Raw genomic sequence first — 20,904 nt, 5'->3', positions numbered from 1 at the left:
ATAGAGTATAATAATCACTATATTATCATGTCATTTTGAAATAAGAAATCGTGCAGAAATAGCAAGTCCAGGTCTAGAACATGTTGCACTTTTCAGTCTCATCCTAAGCATTGGCTTCAATTTCACAAAAGGCAATACCAAAAAGAGAATAATACTGAAAGTGATCAAACTCATCAATGAAACATACGCTTTCAACTATTTCTAAGCAGAACCTTCCTCTTTCTTCCCTTCATCTGCATTTGACTTGGAAGAAGGCAGCGGTGATGGTGAGCCCTCTACGCCCATCTCAGCCTTTAGGTCGTTGATGCTCTGCTCCAATTCGTTTATGCGGCTCCCCATCTCATCAAGTATTTTCAAGTTAAAGAAAGCAAATTTACCATTAATTATTACAACAAAGCTATCCAATAATCTACTTCAGTTCTGATGAATCTAAAGCCCTGAAGTTGAATTAGAAAGTTAAACAAATTCCAACCTGCAATCAAGGTGGGTTATATAGAGGTTCTCAGATTGTATTGGATTTCACATTAAGAAGGAATTAAGGTTCAAACAAGTTCAATCCATTTCAATCCATTTCAATCCATTTCAATATCGTTACTATCATTCCCCTAAAGAATGCTTCAACTAATACAACTTCCACTAGATCGTTGTTTGCTAGAATGAAAGAAAACGATAGTTCTCATCATAATTACGATTTACGATATTGGCTAAATTGCTATCAATAAATAAAATTATTTAGAAAGGATATTCTTTGTGATTATGGAGTCGGACATGGTTTGGAACCTAGATTGCTGCATAAAAAAGATTTTGTTAGATATAAATTTCTCTGCTAGAAACTTACACCAACTTTACTCACCATCTGTTGAAGAAGGTTTTGCACCTGGAAAAAAGAAGAGTTAACACCAATTTAGCAATAAACTAGACAGAAACAGATAGCATTCATCAAAAGGAAGATGATAAACTTCATAAAGCCAACCTTCCAAACAATTAGGCTAGACTATCATTTATCAAATGGGGAAAAACAAAGAAAAGAAAATGAACTCACAAAAACGGTCATATCAGCAGTGCTTTGCTTTGCATCTTCCGAGTCATGCCCATCCTGCAAGATAGAAAGAATTACATGTGCATCTCACACAATGATACAACAAACTGGTCAAATCAGATGGACGACAATAACTAATCCAAGGGGAGAATTGCTGGAGGGGAACAATCTTGAAAAGGAATTAATATCAAGCATCTATCATCTTCCGTTGTTATAGGTTTGGATACCATAAAACTGTATGGGAACAGAAATCATTAGCACTCATGAGATGAACGATGATTAAAGTAACCTTTTTGAAAACTATTGTCTTCCGCCTCCAGCAAAGTTCATAGCATTAATCCTCCTAAAAGCATCAGCCACACATAACATTTTAATCTTCCCAAGATTTTGGCCCTCCAATGCGTGGGAGAAAGCATGGGTTTGACGAAGGGGAAAAGGTAATCAAATGGGAGAGGGAGGATCTACAAGAAAACACCACCAAGGACTCAAGGGTCCAAACAAGAGAGTCGTTGTAGTTGTAGCCAGGCAAAGACAAAAATCATGCAAAAGGCAGAGAAGAGAGGACAGCTTGAGAACTTCCCCATCAGACAATACAAAGTTCCCCAAACAAAAAGAGGATCAAGGCAATGGAAGCAATTTTCATGGAGGAAAGACTAGAAAGGCAAGAGAAGAGCAAATAAAAAGAACCGTCACTCAACAAGTGGTCCTGCCAGAAATGCACTCTGGATCCTCCCGATGAGAAACTTGAAGAATTTGGAAAGGTAAGGGAGACCCATTGAGATAGCCTTCCGCATATTCTCTCTTTTTTTTTTTTTTTTTTGGTAAAGCCATCTGCACATTCCTGAATGTGGTTTTAGTCAAACAGTTGTTCATTACCCAGTAGAATGTCACCCATATTTTCTTGTTATGATCTTATGCCATAAAGCATCATACTCTAACGAGAACCACCATAACCATTTAGCGGATATGGAAGAACTTTTAAACAACAGATTTCATATCCCCAGCCCATCCCACCCTTTTCACACAATTTCGAGACAACATCCCATCTAGCCAAATGACAGGCACCCACTCCCCTTTACCCCTCCCCACAGAGTATCCCTTGCGATTTTCTCCACCCTCTCACTAATGAAAGAAGGAATTCTAAATTCTAAATAAGGACGTCAGTAGATCAAGATACCACTCCAAAAAAATTGAATCGAATTTAACCTCCCTACTTTAGAAAAGAAAGCTTCCTTGCAAGGAAACAAGCATGTATTGACCTTTTCCACAAGCAGCCCAAAACACAGCCTAGCCCACCTAACCAACTTAAGGGTCACAATTAACTCCAACCACATAACATTTCTCAATGTCCATTCCAAGCTCAAAAATGACCTCAAAGATATGCAGGATTTTGCTCAAGTTAAAAAAAGGCTCTTACCTCTCATAACAGAAAAAGATGGTATCTCTGCAAGCTAAAAGTGAGTGAGGTGAACTTTATTCTCTCACATGGAAATATTCAACTAAGCCCTATCCACCCCTCTAAACGATAACCTACCATGTACCAAGCAACCACCACAAGGAAAAGGAATGATGGCAAAGGGCCACCCAGCCTAAACCCCTAGTAGCAAATATTTTTCTAGTAACCAGAGTAGAGAAGTGTACCAACCAGGGACAATTCAAAATCCAAGATCTCTATTTAACCCCAAAAACTCTTTATCCACGAAACTTTGTTCAAAAAAATACCCAATCAACATGATCATAAACATTCTCGAGTTCAATCCTAACCATAACCCCTTCCTTCTTACAAGCCATATAATCTCCAATAGCCTCGTTAACAATGAGGGCTTCACTGAGAACCAGTCTCTCGGTAACAAAACTACACCATATCACGTGGCTTAAAGACAATGATCAAATCAACAAGCGGCAGCTTTAAAAAAACCCCAAAAAGATTGAATCTTCGCACATTTTCACTTTTCTCATAAGACCATATGAATCCTAAGCTTCCAACGAAAAAAGAGACGAAGCCACGAAAACCCGAATCAAACGATGAACCACAGCAGAGAAGTATGAAACCCACAAAAAAGTCGCCAGTAACCCGAACCCAAACCAACGTATAACCAATGGGCATTGCTCAGTACCGCATCATGACCCACAACCAACTAAAAACTGAACAGAATCATTCGACGACCACAGGAAAGACATAATTTCATGGCGTAAAACTGGGAAATCCTAACGGATTCAGCATTCAGTCACAAGTTTCACATCAAAAGCAGTGAGAAGCAAGAGTGAAGAAGCGTAATTGAATGGAATGAGGTTTGAAAGGGCGGAGACGCATACCATTTCTCTGCAAAATTGGATCTTCGAGAGAAAGACAATCTGGAGATGCTAGAACTCGCGGTGTCCAATCGTCCAGAGAGGCGGGTGGGAGAATTGGAGAATATGGGGAAATGAAAAGCCTTTCTTGCTGCGCCCCATTTTGTGTGTAGTTACCATTTTGCCATTGATTTCTCAAGTTCAAATCCCCTCTCTCTCCCTCTCCAATTTTTTCTTCCCAACACTAAAAATTGTTTTTCAATCATTTTCTTTTCAGAACTTAATTTACTTTAACATAATCCTCAATTAGATTAAATGTATGTTAAAAGTTATCACTAAAGTGAACTATCATAAGTGGCTCATTCATCCAAATAGGCTAAGATAAATCGAGAAGAAATGGGTTCAGACAGTGAAATTAGTCCAGGTACGCGTAAATTGACCCACTCATGAATTAAAAAAAAAAAGAGTGATCGCTAAAGTGTAAATATTGATCTGTCCTTTTTGAATTTCAAAAAGTATAAATACATTGGAACTTGATAAAATACCCTACTTAAAAGTAAAGTACAAGGAAAAACAATTTAATTTAACATTATTGAAATCATGGGGGCATTATAGTCATTTGGGAAAGACTAAGCAAAGTGTCAGAGGTATAGCATTCAAATTTTCAAAATTTGAAAACGTTTTGAATTGCTAAAAAAAGACGAGAAAGCCAAACAAATCCTGCTTACTTTTCTCTTGCCTTTCTCTTTGGTTTGAATCGACAGCTCAATTATGGCACTTTGATGTTACATTGAGTAGATTTAGTATTTATATATCTCAACTCACGAATTAAAGTTTCTATAATTCAAAGTCAAGAAGTCGAACCTATGCATGATAGGTCAGTTACTTCAAGTCGGAAGTTCGTTAAACCCTATAATAAACATAAACTTCAACTTTGAAAATCAACTTTTTACAGTGCATATTAAACTAAAAACAATTTAAGCTATCCGAACTAAATTTTTCATAGCTCATTCAATTGCATAATTTGAGAACAAAATACACAAACTCAAGCTTCGCAACTCCAAGTTTCGTAAATCCAAACTAACGTCGTCATACTTAATTTTACAAAAATGCTACTTCAGACTCGACCAATTAACTTTTTTTTTGGATCAAATGACCAAAATTTTCCAGATTATTGGATATTTTTGTAATAGCTCAAATGGACAATATCCAATCTGTCCTCTCTTTCATTTCAGCACTATGATTATAGGTAATAGAATGAACCTACAAAATACAAGGAAAGATAGCAGCAGCTTTCAAGGGCATGTCCAAGACGACAATAACTGAGGGGCAAGACACAGACTAAATAGCTTGACGACCCGAAGTTGATCTCGTTCCCCCGACGGAATTAACCGAGATCCATTCGCTAGAGGAAGAAGAGGGGAGGAAAGAAGAGCTAACAAGAAAGTCAGCTAAAATTCAAACATGGAGAATGTTAAATTCTATGCAATTCAAACTAATGATAGTGATACACAAGATGAAGAGTTGTGTTTTCTATTTTAGTTTCGTATCTGATGCTTCGCTGTGAACATAAGGATTCTCTTCTGGTCCACACCACAAACCCCAAAGCAAAATTAGGTGAAGGCTTAGAAGCAAGATGGAGGAGTAAAAGTTTGAAGGATAGACATTCCAACAAAACTCTATCCCGGCAAACAGAACCAAACTGCAAAAAAAGGAACCAGAAACAAGAAACGGTAACAATGTGCCGAGAATAGTCCAGACAAGAAGTATAAGGTGTTTGGGGCGCTACCGTAATAGTGTATGAAACGGTGTTCTCCACAATAGATATGGAATGGAAAAGAAATACCTGCAGCACATAACCAATATGACGTTTAGTGCCTGCACTGCACCACTTTGGATCTGATAAGTTAGTGAATTTTATGTAATGCAAGTGGTTCAATGAGTAATGAACTTACCATGAGTAGAACTGATAATGCAAAGATCGAGCACACAAAATGCCGATGAAATTTCCGACAAACATTGTTGTTACAATATCTGGGGAAATACAATGGTTGGAGAAAAATCAATTAGAGAATATGAAACAAGGGAGTTAGACTCAACAAATGAAAGATCATCAGAAATCCGTAAAACAAATCATCATACTACAATTGACATCTGAAGTTGTTTTAGTACCAACTTACGTTCTTCCTTGAGTAACTTGAAGGATGACTTGTTATTCCCAGACATCTGAAGGGGAAAGGAACTCACTGGGGCCAATCTAAGTTTAATAGAGAGAAATTGTGAATGGATGAAATTCAAAAGCCCACCTTCACGCCTGCAAGAGAATGAAAAAGTATCAAATATGAATGGTGTTGCACATGCTACGCAAGATAAGCCACTGCAGTCATAACCCACTGGATGGCCAGTTAATAAATTGACTATAAATTTATACATTTTTTGGGTGACCGGGGAATCTGAGTTTCCCACTTAAACATGATGCATTGCCCACCCCAATAGTCTCTAGAGTCTTCCCCCACCCAAGACCAACGGAGACAACAAGATTTCAAATTATTAAGTTTTTTCACTGGAGGCAGCTTTAGCTTTAACCCAACACATTGAAGAAAAAAAAAACCCCAACACTACCCCAGGCCACACTAGTGCGGCCCCTTCAGAGTTAGTAAATCGACTATGGTTAATGACAGATAAATAATATGACGTAGAAGGAAAAAAGAAGACAGACTTTTTTATCCGCAACTGGATGTGAATTTCATGACCAAAAATTTTCTGAAAATCTTCCCCGTCTAGCAGGCTCATATAGAGTATTAATATGACAACAATATCTCAATTTTATTGTCAAGTTGAAGCACTTACTTGCACCATTTGTAATGAGCGAATACTGCCAGCAATGTCAGGTGAGTAATCAGCAACAAAGCAGCAAACTGTTTCGACACAAATATTGGCTCCGGGACAAACTTGAAGTTAACAGACCTAATACACCAAACCGCAGGCACTTTTAATAGAAGAAAGATACAATCAAAAAATAAAGCTGATCCAACACAGAAAACTTCTCTTAAATCAATTATACCATTTAGAAAACAGCTAACGGATAAAGGTATAAGATGTTCTTCAAAAGGAGCAGAGCTTTGAATTACAGTGAGATGTACCAGAAGTGGACGAAGACACGCCCGAGGTTGAAAGCTCTTGAAATATATGCAAATGGATGTGAAACTACGAAAGGAAGTGCGAACAGAATCTGCAGAACCATTAATCCACCAAATGTAAATAGATGATAAAGCATCCTCAATGATAAAGGAAATAGCAATTCTGAAGCTTAAAACTCGCCTAGCCATTCAATTGGAAAGCAAAGACTACGTCCATCAAGCTACTGATGGTAAACTTGAGTGCATTCCAAAACAAATTTTATGGGAAAATAATCATATGTCAAGAAATACCACAAATAAGTCCCAAGTTCAAAGCTCTTTTAACCTAGAAGACAGTCATCTGCTGATATTGGAAATTTAATTAGGAAGCAAAGCACCTGCACCATAGCAGCCCCAGTTAAAGCTGTTATCACTCCACTGATATCCATAGCCTGTTGTCATAAATAAGGCTGAGAGTTTGAACTATCTTAACAAAGAATTTGAACCAAAATTTATTTTAGAATGTTGCAAAAAACAATAACAATGATAATAAAAACCACCTTTAACATAAGTAGTAGTAAAGGTGGGGCATATAGAAGAATGTTCATCTTTATGGAAACAGCAAAACTGCAGAAATAGAAAGAGGAAAAAAAACTGTTAAAAGTAGTAACATAAAAATTAAGATGATACTGCAATGTGTTAATAATACCTGAAGATGATTAATCCAAGGTTCCACCTTCGCAAAAGAAGCAAGGCCAATGCAGCATGAAGAAGGGTCATGGCAAAGCAGTCGTTGAAGAGACGGAGCATAAAGATGGAGTGCACTCGTTTAGAGAGACAGAGTAAGCAAAAAGCCCACAATGGAAGCTGTCAGGCAATTCAATTTGAAAGGGTTTCAAGATGTTAGAAAATGGCAAAGATATTCTCCTTTCTCCATCCCCAGTCCAGAACAGTCAGGGCACAGTGATATTGCAACAGCAACAGATTAAAAAGGAAACACCGGTGTTGAATACTGTTTTAACTATAGAGCAAAATGGAGAATGTGCCTTGAGGCGGGCGCGGACGAATAGAACTAAACTACTTATTAGCATTTAAAATTACCATTTGACCTCTACTACTTTTTCAACTAGTAATTCAGTTTGTAGCCTTAGATCATTTCGAGGCTGTAAGGACAAATATATTATGCACAAAGTTGTGATAATTCCCTAGTTCATATTCAGTGGCATAAAAGAAGCAGAAGAAAAAAAGAACAGAAGATAAATGCATACCACATCAGTCTTCGCATAGATGAATAAGATTATTCCCAAATTTATAATGTACAAGACACCGAAAAGAATCTGCAATAATAGAAGCTTGTCACAACTCAGAACCATAACTATGTTCTCTGAATCCATATATTCGTGTAGATACAAGAGAAAACTTAAGCACCTGAATAATTTATCAGCTGATGCCCTCCCCACATCTCCGCAGAAGAAAAGGTGTAACAACTTATTTGAGAACTATCTCAAAACGGTTTTCAAAATTATGAACAAAAATCAGTGATGAAATGTTTTGAAAAAATTCCTATACTCTTAAGAACAAAACTAAACAAATGAAGACATTTTCTATCTAAAACACGAGTTTGTGAATAGTGATTTATGTACACAATAATGTTAGCTCTACCGGTCTACCCAAAAGTCCTAAAGAAAATGAAAAACAAAATCAAATAAATTTTTAAATCAGTTTCTCTCCAACAATTAATCGACAATTCCTTGATCTCTTAAACGAACAAAATATTACCTGCGCTGGATAGACCTCCCCTCCAGTAACGAACTGTATGGCAGAATAAATATACAAAAACCCAGCAGGATAAACTAGAGGTCCAGTGTCTCCTTGCAATTTGCTGTAATCCCTCTCCCCTCCCAGAAATCCACTAACCTGCTTGAAAAATAAACTGAAATGTAAAACCCATTAAACCCGAGAGAGATGTAGAGCCACTATTGAAACCAAAGCTACAAGATCAATCAAACGACCAACTTGGGTGCTGTAAAAAACACATACAAACAATGCTTAACTTGCGATCAAAACTTCAAGCAAGAGGATGTTATAATTTTCAGACACTCTAATTTTTGGCAATTTTATCATTACTTGCTGTTTCGTCTGGGGAATAAGTAGTCACGGCAGATATAGTGGATATAAAACATATAAATCTACCGCAAACAAGTGACTTACTTGAGACATGTAAGCGTCCCAGTCAATTTTAGTATCTGGAACCAAATAATCAATGGCGTCAAAAGGGCAGATTGAAAACTCATTTTAAAGAACAGAACGAGTAAGAATTCGATCTTACAGGGTACATATGCGATGATAAGGGTGACAAGGATAGCATCAGCCAATATCAAAAAGAAGGCAAATTCGAGCTTCGGATCTCGACGATATTTTTTACCGGAAATTGCTGATTTCCGCGGCGGTTTCACCGATTTGACAGCCATGGCCTCCCCCGTCGTCGAGCCGCCTTCCGTCCTCCAACGACCCACGATTCCGTTGACATACACCGGCCGATCAAACCCGCCATTTTTTCGATGGGCTGCAAAGTGGGCTTTATACCTAAATCGAAACATTTGAGCCCTAATTCTTGGTACGGCCCAATTAGACTACGTTAAAAATAATGGTTTAAATTACAAATTTGATTTGATTTTAAGCTTAGATTTAAGAGACTTTAATCTATATACTTTAAAAATAATTTAATTCATACAAATTTTGAGTTGTTATTCTAAGTAGATGTAAGATTTTAAATTCATAAAAATTTTGAGTTGTAATTGTACGTAGATGTAAGTTTTGCTACTAATAGTAGCATGGGTCACAACGTATTCGTTGTATAAATATTAATTCGTTGTATAAATATTAATGGATTTGATATGATATATTAAACATCAAAATATAGGTTAAATTATAAATTCACTCTTCGGATTTTGTTGATTGTGTCAATTTAGGTCCTAATTTGGAACAAAAAGATAAAAAGAAAAAAAAAAACATCACATCTACCTTATTAGTGTCACAATATTAGATTTAGTGTCACAATATAAAAATAGATTAAAGTGACATATTACATATGTTGCTTCCCTTTATCCAAGTATGAGCTTCATTTTATATTGTATCTTTAAGCGATGTCAAATTAGTTAAAAAGTTAAAATTTGTTTAATAGACATGTCACATCATCATTTAACTAATGTATTGTTTATTATGTATACTTTAATGATTCGAAACTTGCGACCTCTGAGTTAATTTGACAAAAGATTTCAAACCCGAGACAGTAACTTTGTTTTTTAAATAAGTTCCCACCTATTTTGCGCTCTTTCTATTCCCCATGTATTTTTCACATTCTATTGCTTACTATTTTTCAATTTTGCTTTCTTTTTATACCTTTTTTCACATTTTTTTTTCATTGTATTTTCTACTCAAATTTATAATTTATCTCCATTAATTTATGCCAAGACACCGACCTTGGACTTGAATGATAATCCAACCAGTATCTTTATTTTCCATTTGTGTTTTCTACATTCTTTTATCTACTTATATTTTGTACTTTTCTCTGTTTGCCTGCATTCTCATTCTGCAATTAAAGGACATATTTGATATAAAATTGAAAAATAATTTTTGTTTCCTAGAAATATTGAAAAAGTAGTAAAATCATAAATTTAGTCTCTCTCTCTCTCTCCCTCTCTCTCTTAAACGTAGCAACACGTGGCATGACCAAGTTGTGGTATCCAAGCCAAGTGGATGAGTTCCTCCTTCCAAATCCAAATCCAAACCAAAGCCCTTAGAAAGAAAAAGAGCGTAATTTGTCATTTTGTACACCTCACTCTCCCTCCAGTGCCACGTGTCCTCCAGTGCCACGTGTCCTCCCGCTTCTCCACCTCCTTTAAATCACCCTCCCTCTCAAACACCGCAAACAAAGCAACAGACAAAAATGGCCTCCCCCGACCTCAAACACCGCAAACCAACAGAATCAGACGATTCCGCCACCGCCACCGCCCCCGCCCGGAAGCCCACCGCCACCGCCAGACGAGGCCTCAAATCTCTAGCCGTCGCCGTCTCCGTCCCCGTTTCCCTCTCCCTCCTCGCCGTCTACCTCCTCTCCGACCCCACCAAATTCCCCCCCTCATCTCCGAAACCCTTCTGGTTTCCCTCCGCCGCCGCCGTGAATCTCGGCTCCTTCGCCTCCAGCCTCCTCATGGGCGCCGCCGTCTGGCTCGTCTGGGCCGACGGCGGCTTCCACTCCACGCCCAATGCTCTCTATCTCTACACTCTCTACGTCCTCCTCTGTTTCACCTGGTACGGTCTCCTCCTCGGGGCCGGCGCGCCCCGCCTCGCTGCGGTGGCGTGCCTCGCCAAGACGGCGGCGCTCGTCGGCTGTGACCGGTTGTTCCGGCGAGTGAATCCCATCGCCGCGGATTTGGTTAAGCCGTGCTTGGCTTGGTCCGTTTTTCTTACCGTTGTCAATCTTACCATGGTTGCTCAATAGATTTGAAGGAATAAGGATTGTACTTATACGGCGTCGTCTTGTACAGCGGAATCAACTCTTAAGTTTTTTTTTTTCTGTCTGATTGTCTGATAAATAAATTAGTTTCTAATTGTTACATGTACTGTTTGCTACTATGTGCCATGCATTCGTACAATTTATAATTTTACTTTAAAATTAAATTCTTAATCTTTTATATCAACGTTTAATAGTTATATTTTTGGGTTATACTTTTATGAAAAACTATTGTATAAGTAAAATTAATTCATCTAAAATATTGTTAATATATATTTTATGAAAAATTATAAATTTTATGATATTTAATAAATTTTGAACTAAATATTTTTATCTAATATATATCTTAAATATCATATAATTTTCTTAAAAACCTAATTAAGATAATATATTTGAACTATTTTTAAAAAATATTTTAACAATATTTGAGTTATCAAATTAAAAATTAAAACAAGCACGACCATTTTAAATAGTACTAACTATTAACAAAATATTAATAATACATATACGTTAAAAAATACAATAATATAACAATTATAAAATAATAAAAATTAAAACAATTGTACCGAAATTTAAAAAAAAAAGTAAAAAAAAATTTATTTAATTATGGAGCATGTGATCTGCATACACTTCAGAACGTTCTCGAGTCTAAGGAACGAAAACATTCTATTCTGTCTACAGAAAGCTATTTACTCTTATTTCCCACCAACTAAATTAAAAAATGGAAGAAAAAATAAGAACCCAACATTTATAGACATGGCTATGAATGAACAAACATTGAACTAAGGATCTAGCAAGAAAGAAAAACAAAAAACAGTGACGAAATACCTTAAGAAGAAGGAGCTTCTAGTTCTTCCACAGCTGAAGGAAATCCAGCTTCATTCTGAGTAATTTCTCTAATTTCTTGAACCCTTCTGCTCCCCAGCGACTCGTGGGTGAATCCATACATTTGAAGAATCTGATTGTCCCCAAAATTGAACGCTCTCTCCATTGCCGTGAAGCATTTCTCAGCAGGGTATTCCCCGGCCTTTCCGCACGGCTTGCACCCCACAAAATGAGTCACCAGCGGCCACCGTTCGTCGCCGGAGCCCGGCTGGTTTTCCCTCATCATCTCCTCGAATTTGTCTACCAGAACCCCCCAGAATCCATGGAGGTGATACGAATTCTCCAGGTAGATTTTGTTCCCCCATTTCTCCCTCTGCGTCGCCAGAAGATAAACCATGGCGGATTGATCATCGGCTTCGAAAATTGGGCGGTCCTTCAGCTCTCTGGTGAGGATTTTCCCGGCTTCGTCTCGGGTTTTCCCTCTCGGCCCCATCGGCGCCCAGGCGTCGAGAATGTCGAGCGACCATTGGGAGTTTCTCAGCAGGAAACTCCCGGTGTTCAACCCAATCCAGCTTCTCTGATCGTACACCATCTCTTTCCAGCCGTGCATTACCAAATTGAAGTCTCTGTACCTCTCCCATGGGATCTCGAACGACATGTCGGTGAACATCGCGTCGCTGTCCATCCACCAGATGAATTCCACCTCCGGATGCGACAGTAGAAGCTTCCGTATCAACGGGAGCTTCCCCCAGAATCCGGTCATTTCCGCGTCGAGAATCGCCGTGTTGTAGAAAATCTCAATCCCGTGTAACCTGCAGTAATCGATCTTGTTCTTAATCGATTTCAAGAGGTAATGATCTCCGATTGGATTCTCGCATGGCTCCGGGGACGATCCAGTCACCAACAAAACCCTAGGTTTACCCGGCCGGATGAAATTAGGGAAATCGCCATTCTCGTTTAGCCATTTCCTCCTCTGCTCATCCCAATCTAAAATTTCTTGTCCGAGCTGGTAGGGTTTCTCAGGTACATTGCCGGCGGACGGCGTGGTCTGGAGCGCGGCGAGGACTCGGTGAGCCTCGGCCCGCTTCCGGGAGGCGAATTGGTCGCGGAAATCGACGAAGTCCTGCTTGGGAGTGCCGAACTTGCCGGCGCCGATGTTTCCGCGGAGGACGACGACGGTGAGGACGAGGCAGAGGATGGTGACCTTGAATTGGCGGAGAGTTCTCTGGATTCTTCTCAACCTTTGCGCTCCAAAACACCGGTCGATCATCTCGGAGGAAATTCAGAGCAGCTGAATCAGAGAAGTGAAGAAATGAAACCCTAGGAGACGAAGAGGACGCGCTGTGTTGTGATTGTGAAGAGAGAGCGGTGGAAGGGAAGGGAAATTTAGAGGGAAAAACCGCCATTGCCACCGCCATCGCCATCGCCATGGCTCGTGGATATGGAGCACAGCTGTAATCTTCATTCGCAGGACAGTGAGAGTGTAAGGTGTTTGTGAGGGCATTTTGGTCCTTTGGTATTTTTGATTTGGAAAAAAAAAAAGAGAGAAAAGAAAATACATTTTTGGAAGGTATTTTGTGGAGGGCAGGTGTGTTGTGTTGGCTTGGTTTATTGACACGTGGCTTGATGAAGCTGAAAATTTGCTTTTTCAGGAAATTTGTTGAAACTGATTTTCATTTTCTGGGAGCAAATTTGTTAAAATCTCAACTCATAAAACCCTAGAATGTGAGTTGTTGTTGGAAGAGAGGGCAAGGAATTATCTCTTTTCCAATTTCCACGGCATATTTGAATCCAAGTTTTTCGTCATTTTTGTATGAAATTCTTTCTCACATCACTTGTTTTTCTCTCCTCCCTCCTTGAAATAAAAAAAAAAAAAAAAAACTCTCTTCAGCATATGGATTTAGAAAACAATAAAAATGATTTTTTTTAATTTAAATAAGAAAGTATTTCAGGAAAATCGTAACCAATGAATAGTAACTAAAACTTTGATTCATGGTGTTTGATCAACCTCGTAATCCTATTACGTTACACTCCTACAACCCCATCAATTTTCCTTCCTTATTCTGTGAACTATACTTTTATCCTTTCTCTCCATAATTTTTAATTAGTTTATACTTTTATAATTTCTTCTTCATTCATGTTCCAATTTGTATGAGTTGATTTGATTTGATTATATAATATGATAAATTAATATTAATTAATATCAATACATTTTCTAAATAGATATTATTACTTTTAAATATTAGAATAATAAAACTTAATAATATGTTATATTAAAGTTTGGTTTTTCTAATAAAAAATCTTTTATTTGATGTAATTTTATTTTAGTTACTCATTATGTATTAATATTAGATAAATGGTTATAATAAAAAATATTTACTATCAATAATATAATATAGTAATAAATTAAATTAAAAGCTACTATTATTGTAATTTAAAAAGATTAGCACAATAATACATTTGTAATTAGTTAAAAAGGAGAAAATGGTATATTAGTAATTGTCAAATATTCGATTTCAATTCCGATTCCGATTCGAAACAGTTTTAGTAAACAACATCAATCAATTCTGTTACTATTCCATAAAATTTATGGTAAACAATATCAATAGATAACATTAAGATTCCGATTGATTTTCATTACGATTGCAGATAAGTCAACGTGGTATAAGTGCGATCTCATATAAATTGATAAATTCATCATTAATTTTAATTTTAAAGTATGATAAAATAAATTGTAAATATTACACATGTTAAAAGATTCGTAAAATAAAATTTGACAAGTTGTATGAATTTTCACTATAAACTTTTAATTCGGTTTTTTTTTTTTTGATAAAAGGCATAATTGAATTATAAAAACATAAATAAGTACGGTGATTTTTGTCTTGTGTTCAATATTTGATAATCCACCAACTAAATCTTAATAAATAATATACATTAAAAATGATAATAATAAACAATATTTTACAAACTAAGAAAATTCACCAAACGTGAGCTAGTTGAGGCATCTATCTCTTACTAAAAGAGTGTCAGTTCAAATTTTTTCCCACGTGATGTACTTAAAAAAACAACTTTAAAAACTCGATAATTTAATAAAAAGCAAACTTTGGATAAATGGAAACAAAATTGACTATGATAACTTTGTCAAAACTTAAAAAAAAAATAACAGATGTAATGTTGTTTGTATATGATATTTATAAAGTTCATATCAAATATATATTTTATAAATCATTAGACGCACATAATAATTTCTTTTTCAATGATTCTTCGTATGAAAATCTGTAAAAAGATAAAAGCTGTCACAATTTTACAAAGTTGAAGGTGACTATTGCCACACTAGTCTAATTTTAAAATTAAATTTGATGGACTAATTTTAGGGCAAATTTTGATATTTGTCCTAAAATTTAAAAGTATTATTTGACCATTTTTCTTTGTTTGTTGACTTATATAAAATCTACAATAATGGTCCCACAGATGATACAGCAACTAATGGCAGAGACAAAAGGCATCGAAAATAAATATCAATGATTTTATATCTTCATCTAATAATAAAAAGATATTTTATTATTTATCCATTAGATTTTCATTTTTAGATAATTTTGAAAACGTCCTAAAAATCTTTATTTAATTTTAGGCAATGTTACTTAAACCCCATAAATATTGCCATGTTGGGTAGATTCTATATTCATATTTCTTTTTCAAATTAAAAGTTAGTTGTTTTAAGCATTTGAAAAAAAAGAAGAAAAACTATTAAATATATGTAATTATATATTTCAATATTTTTAACTTTATCTAGTCGATTTATTGCCTAGAATTGGACAGAGCCTAGCTGTGATTATGCGAAAACAATATTTATTTTCTAATTATTTTTTTTTATATATAGCAAGGCGGTGCCCTGCATTTATCATCTAAAATAGAAAAAGTTTTATTTTCCAATCAAGTAATTTAAGAACAATTGGAATAAATAAACGATATTAATCTATTATACGAGATAATGGGTGTTCACGTTTCGGTTCATCTCGTGGGAAGGAGTAGGGTTGTAGGAAAAAGATAAATCCTAAATTTAAGTATAAAATTAAAAAAAAAAAAAGGAAAAAGAGAAACTAACTAACAAAGGAAAAATAAATAAATAATATATAATGCATGACTTAATATTCGAACGAAGCAGATGACTACTCGTAGGATCAACTAAGATGCATTCTTAGCGTGAGCATCATTTGTTGGAGATTTTCGTTTGAGCTAGCAACACGTTCATTCGAGGTTTGACCTCGACCAAGCATGATGCTACCACTGAATGCATTGTATATGAGAGAGCACGCAAGTGAATTGATTGATTTTGGTCGCTCGAAATACTTTGGCATATCTTAGTTTGGGTGGTTTTATCATTCCATCGTACACCTATATATTGGACTGTTTTAAATGGCAAAAAACAAATATATATTATTAGTTTATTTTTCAATATAAGAGTAAATCACGTCTATGTACCACACACACATATAATTAATACGTGGGTGCTGAAATGCAAACTCACGACTTTTTGATTTGAAGATATGTGCCTTAACTAGTTGAATTATACTCGTTTACATGAGATATATTTTTAATATATTAATGTGACAAAAACTCTCTTGGTAATCATTTTAGGATAACTTGCATTTTATTTTCCATTATGTTGGATGTGAAATACTGTTATTTTCGATCTACTTCTTAAATCAAATCCTACAATTATATATTTGTTTCGTGACCCATTTAAGAAATAAACGTCGCACATATTAGTTAATGTATTAATAAATTGATTCCTACCTCTTTAGTTGACTTCTAAGTTTATAACATTAACATAACTTAGATTAAGCATGAGTAACACAATTATATAGGATAAAACATATATTACTATCTTAGTGGTCGATACTCGATAGTTTAATTCTCTGCTCCAAGAATTGTTTAATTAGAGCAATAAAATATTGAAAGTTCATGTCATTACCTTCAGTTGAATATATAATCGACAAATTTGACACGAACAACTAATTTGGTTTGGGTTTTAATGGTATTTTTTTCCCTCTATAAACTACAAATCATTGTTAGTCGGGTCAGTTATGACTTGCATGCAACCGACCTTAATCGAGTCAACTGAACTAATCTTTTGATCCTCACTCTCCTTCTCCATATCTACCTCTGTTGACACTCTTCTTAATCATATATTTCATTGCTAGTTCTCTCTCCCCTGTTCGTCTTTTTCAATCTCTTATTCAATTATCTCTCCCTCGTTGCTCTTTATTATAACCATTTGATCTATCGAACCACACCAACTATGTAGATAGTTGGGTGGTTTGGTTGGCTCAATTTTCAATATCTCAATTTGACTTATTGTTTATTCATCTAATTTCCAACGGGTTCAATTTCAATTCAACTAGAAAATCAAACCAAACTATTTCCCTTACATTCTGTTTGGGGAAGAAAATACCCTGGACATGTGGAGGACCCCTATTGGTGCTCCAAGATGACTCATGAGTCATGCCCAGCTCGGATGGCCGAGATCACCACTACTAGCGTTGACAGATGCTAAGTATGAGGGCCGAGGTGAACCTGGCCGAGGTCCGACCTACCGGGGAGCTCGGTAGGGGCCAATGTGAGCAACTGTCAGTGGCGTGATTATCGGGCGTAACCGTCGGTTCCGAGATTACCGGGTGTAACCGTCGCGAGATTAGTGGGACTACCACCCATAAGTAGAAGGCCTCACTCCACGATCAGGTACGATGATTTCTGACCTCGAACTAAACTGGGAATCCGACTTATACTGACTTGATCGTCGGAGTGCTCACCTTTTTGTGCAGGTCCGCGCAAGTGTTCAGATCGGCCCGGAAGCCGAGTTCGAGTTGCAATCTGAAATACGTTGTTGTGCATATTCTTGCATAAACATTTGGCGCCGTCTGTGGGAACGACAATCTAAGTCATCCCAATTCTTTCAAACCAACACGCGAGCGACCATGGTTCAACCAGCGAACTCGACCAATACGACAGATCGAAGGACTCTAGCTGCCAGCGATGCCCACCAGAGGGAGGTCGGAGCAGCAGCAGTAGAGGGGCAAGGTCACGACGGCCTAGCAACGGAACCCCTCCGCAGGTCGGCACAGATCACCGCGCCTGCCCTACCGCCTGCGCACCCGAGGACGTCCAAGGCCACCCGTGGCCGAGGTGGGACCTCTAAGAAGGGCGCCCGGGGTCCAGCCCCGGCTCCAACAAGCGAGAACTTTGATGCGCTCCAGAGAGAGATGGAGGCAATGCGCACACAAATGCGCACCATGGAGGAAATGTATAACGAAATGATGCTAGCTGCAGACGCAGGGTCCCGATCTGAAAATCGAGTGACGCGCGTGGACGTATGCGAGCAAAGGGGTTCCCACCTCGGCCCAGCCGAGGAGGAACGTCCCGAAGACAACGAGAGCGAGGGGTACACTCGCCAGAGGGGAGACCTCCGTGAGCATCTCAACGGAAAGAGATGCTCGTCTCTCCGAAAAGGGCAGTCACCATCCCGCTCACACAGGAGCTCCAACCAGCAGGCCGAATCCTCTCACAATCCCGCAGGGATAATCACAAGGGAGGAGTTCGACCAGCTGAGGGGGGAGCTCGATGCTCAGGTGGAGGCCTTAAAGGCCAAATGTGAGCAGAAAGACGATTCACTGAACGATGGCAACTTGGGAGAATCGCCCTTCACCTCGGACGTTTTGGAAGCACCAATCCCTCCGAAGTTCAAAGCTCCTACCGTGAAGCCTTACAATGGGACGAAGGACCCCAAGGACTATGTTGAGGTCTTTGAAGGCCTCATGGACTTCCAAACGGCATCAGACGCAATCAAATGCCGCGCCTTTCAGATCGCGCTTACTGGCAGCGCGCGATTGTGGTATCGGAGACTGCCAGCCAGGTCGATCTCGACCTACTCTCAGCTGAGAAGGGAGTTCCTCGCCCAGTTCTCTTCTCGGCACTATGACAAAAAGACAACGACCCATCTCGCCACCATCAGGCAGAAGGAGGGTGAGACGCTGCGGGAATATGTCACCAGATTTCAGGAGGAGCAGTTGAAGGTTGCACACTGCTCCAATGACTCGGCCATGTGCTATTTTCTCACCGGTCTAGCCGACGAAGCCCTCACGGTGAAACTTGGAAAGGAGGCCCCGGCCACCTTCGCCGAGGTGCTTCAGAAGGCGAAGAAAGTCATCGATGGACAGGAGCTCATTCGAACCAAAACCGGCCGACCTGAACGAAAGATCGGCCGGGGCAGAAGTGGAAAAGATGAAAGGGCAGATCCCAAGTCCAAGGACAAGGGATCCTTTTCCAGCGGCCGAGCTGAGTGTCGAAGGGCGGAGAGCGGACCTACCAGGAGCCGACCTTACGAACGCTTCACCCCGACCACGATTCCAATTTCTGAGATCCTAACAAACATCGAGGAATCTGGAATGGAAAAACTACTCAAGCGTCCTGAGAAGCTTCGGGGAGCCCCGGAGAGGCGCAGCAAGGACAAGTATTGACGCTTCCATCGGGAGCACGGCCACAACACGTCGGACTGCTGGGAGTTGAAGCGCCAAATTAAGGATCTAATTCAAGATGGCTACTTCAAGAAGTTTGTGGGAAAGCCCAGGACCAGCTCAGCAAAAAAAAAGGAGGAGCGAAAGCGTTCAAGGACGCCACCCCGGCGCACCGACCGACCTGCGGTCATCAATACCATTTTTGGAGGGCCAAGCGGGGGTCAGTCCGGACATAAAAGAAAGGAGTTAGCCCGTGCAGCTAGACGCGAGGTGTGCATCATCAGGGAGCAGGGGCCGACCTGCCCAATCACCTTCGACGGTGCAGACTTGGAGGAGGTCCACCTGCCCCACAATGATGCACTTGTGATTGCTCCCTTGGTTGATCATGTGGTGGTCAGGAGAGTGCTGGTAGACGGGGGCGCATCCGCTAACATCCTGTCCTTACCGACCTACCTCGCCATGGGATGGATGAGGTCGCAATTGAAGAGAAGCCCGACACCGCTAGTTGGGTTCTCTGGAGAATCGGTCATCCCAGAGGGTTGCATCGACTTACCGGTCACGGTGGGGCAGGACCGAACTCGGGTCACTCAAATGGCCGAGTTCGTGGTAATTGACGGTAGATCGGCCTATAACGCCATCTTTGGGAGACCCATCATCCACTCATTTCGGGTCATTCCCTCAACACTGCATCAAGTTTTGAAGTATCCCACCCCCAATGGCGTGGGCACGATCCGAGGAGAACAGATCGCTTCGAGGGAGTGTTATGCCTCCACACTCAAGGGCTCATCGGTCTGCGCCCTCGAAACGCTCGCCGGTAGGGATGGGGCGCTCGAGTTTGAGGCCGACCTGCCAAGGAAGGAGTTTGCCGCACCCACTGAGGAGCTCGAGCTTGTTCCTCTGCTTAGTCCCGAGAAGCAGGTAAGTATAGGAACCAAGCTGGGGGCCACCGACAGAGAGGAGCTAATCCACTTCCTCAGATCCAACTCGGACGTCTTTGCGTGGTCCCATGAGGACATGCCTGGCATTGACCCGCGAATTATGACGCATCGCCTCAGCATAGATCCATCATTCCGACCTGTGAAACAAAAGATAAGACCTATAAACAAGGAAATGAGTGATGTAATTGTTGAGGAAGTTAACAAACTTTTGAAAGCTGAATACATAAGAGAAATTTTGTATCCCGAGTGGCTCTCCAATGTTGTATTAGTTAAAAAATCTAACGGCAAGTGGAGAATGTGCGTCGATTTTACGAACTTAAATAAGGCATGCCCGAAAGATTGCTTCCCACTGCCGAGGATTGATCAGCTCGTGGACGCCACAGCCGGGCACGAACTGCTCACCTTCATGGACGCCTACTCTAGGTACAACCAAATCAAGATGCATGTCCCAGATGAAGGTCATACCGCTTTCATAACAGACCAAGGTCTGTACTGCTACAAGGTCATGCCCTTCGGATTAAAGAACGCAGGAGCGACCTACCAGAGAATGGTGAACAAAATGTTCGCCAAGCAGATCGGTCGGAATATGGAAGTGTATGTAGACGACATTCTTGTCAAGAGCAAGCAGTCTAAGTCGCATCTCTCCGATCTGACAGAAGCC

At 39.2% G+C, this 20,904-nt stretch overlaps 4 protein-coding genes across 6 annotated transcripts; 1 reads left to right on the top strand and 3 right to left on the bottom strand.

The window, feature by feature from the left end:
- Position 1: 1 nt before the first annotated feature.
- Positions 2 to 3,513, bottom strand: HSBP (heat shock factor binding protein). The gene is made up of 5 exons (XM_022295193.2): positions 3,356 to 3,513; positions 1,043 to 1,096; positions 854 to 877; positions 746 to 788; positions 2 to 347 (listed from the first exon to the last, which is right to left on the bottom strand). Exons 1-5 carry the CDS (start codon positions 3,356 to 3,358, stop codon positions 202 to 204), a joined length of 270 nt encoding a protein of 89 aa, XP_022150885.1. The 5' UTR covers positions 3,359 to 3,513; the 3' UTR covers positions 2 to 201.
- Positions 3,514 to 4,530: 1,017 nt separating this feature from the next.
- Positions 4,531 to 9,005, bottom strand: ALG3 (asparagine-linked glycosylation 3). Of its 3 annotated transcripts, none has more exons than XM_022297604.2 (13): positions 8,780 to 9,005; positions 8,662 to 8,696; positions 8,230 to 8,367; positions 7,719 to 7,787; positions 7,160 to 7,317; positions 7,011 to 7,077; positions 6,849 to 6,902; positions 6,475 to 6,563; positions 6,182 to 6,298; positions 5,512 to 5,645; positions 5,287 to 5,365; positions 5,121 to 5,177; positions 4,531 to 5,033 (listed from the first exon to the last, which is right to left on the bottom strand). In XM_022297604.2, the coding sequence occupies exons 1-13, from the start codon at positions 8,919 to 8,921 to the stop codon at positions 4,865 to 4,867; spliced, it is 1,308 nt and encodes a 435-aa protein (XP_022153296.1). In that variant the 5' UTR covers positions 8,922 to 9,005; the 3' UTR covers positions 4,531 to 4,864. The 3 variants fall into 3 exon arrangements, with proteins under 3 accessions (XP_022153296.1, XP_087973234.1, XP_087973235.1); XM_088117108.1 differs by having other exon boundaries at positions 8,230 to 8,383; positions 8,780 to 8,863; XM_088117109.1 differs by lacking the exon at positions 8,662 to 8,696 and having other exon boundaries at positions 8,780 to 8,919.
- Positions 9,006 to 10,026: 1,021 nt separating this feature from the next.
- Positions 10,027 to 11,085, top strand: TSPO (TSPO(outer membrane tryptophan-rich sensory protein)-like protein). The gene has a single exon (XM_022295317.2). The coding sequence runs from the start codon at positions 10,400 to 10,402 to the stop codon at positions 10,952 to 10,954; it is 555 nt and encodes a 184-aa protein (XP_022151009.1). The 5' UTR covers positions 10,027 to 10,399; the 3' UTR covers positions 10,955 to 11,085.
- Positions 11,086 to 11,654: 569 nt separating this feature from the next.
- XT2 (UDP-xylosyltransferase 2) lies at positions 11,655 to 13,571 on the bottom strand. The gene has a single exon (XM_022295576.2). The coding sequence runs from the start codon at positions 13,059 to 13,061 to the stop codon at positions 11,796 to 11,798; it is 1,266 nt and encodes a 421-aa protein (XP_022151268.2). The 5' UTR covers positions 13,062 to 13,571; the 3' UTR covers positions 11,655 to 11,795.
- Between the last annotated feature and the right edge of the window lie 7,333 nt (positions 13,572 to 20,904).

This window comes from Momordica charantia (assembly GCF_013281855.1).
Source record: "Momordica charantia cultivar OHB3-1 chromosome 9 unlocalized genomic scaffold, Mcharantia_2.0 BLBB01000009.1, whole genome shotgun sequence".
NCBI classification, from domain to species: Eukaryota; Viridiplantae; Streptophyta; class Magnoliopsida; order Cucurbitales; family Cucurbitaceae; genus Momordica; species Momordica charantia.
This window is presented reverse-complemented; position numbering and strand designations above follow the sequence as displayed.

Coding starts and splice junctions, on each gene's coding strand:
- ALG3 (XM_022297604.2), bottom strand. CDS start 8,921: ATGGCTGTCAAATCGGTGAAACCGCCGCGGAAATCAGCAATTTCCGGT. Junction 8,697..8,779: donor TATCATCGCATATGTACCCT/GTAAGATCGAAT, acceptor ATTTGGTTCCAG/ATACTAAAATTGACTGGGAC. Junction 6,903..7,010: donor TACTACTACTTATGTTAAAG/GTGGTTTTTATT, acceptor TTATGACAACAG/GCTATGGATATCAGTGGAGT.
- TSPO (XM_022295317.2), top strand. CDS start 10,400: ATGGCCTCCCCCGACCTCAAACACCGCAAACCAACAGAATCAGACGAT.
- HSBP (XM_022295193.2), bottom strand. Junction 878..1,042: donor CTGCTGATATGACCGTTTTT/GTGAGTTCATTT, acceptor TCTTTTTTCCAG/GTGCAAAACCTTCTTCAACA. Junction 348..745: donor CGACTCCATAATCACAAAGA/ATATCCTTTCTA, acceptor ACTTGAAAATAC/TTGATGAGATGGGGAGCCGC.
- XT2 (XM_022295576.2), bottom strand. CDS start 13,061: ATGATCGACCGGTGTTTTGGAGCGCAAAGGTTGAGAAGAATCCAGAGA.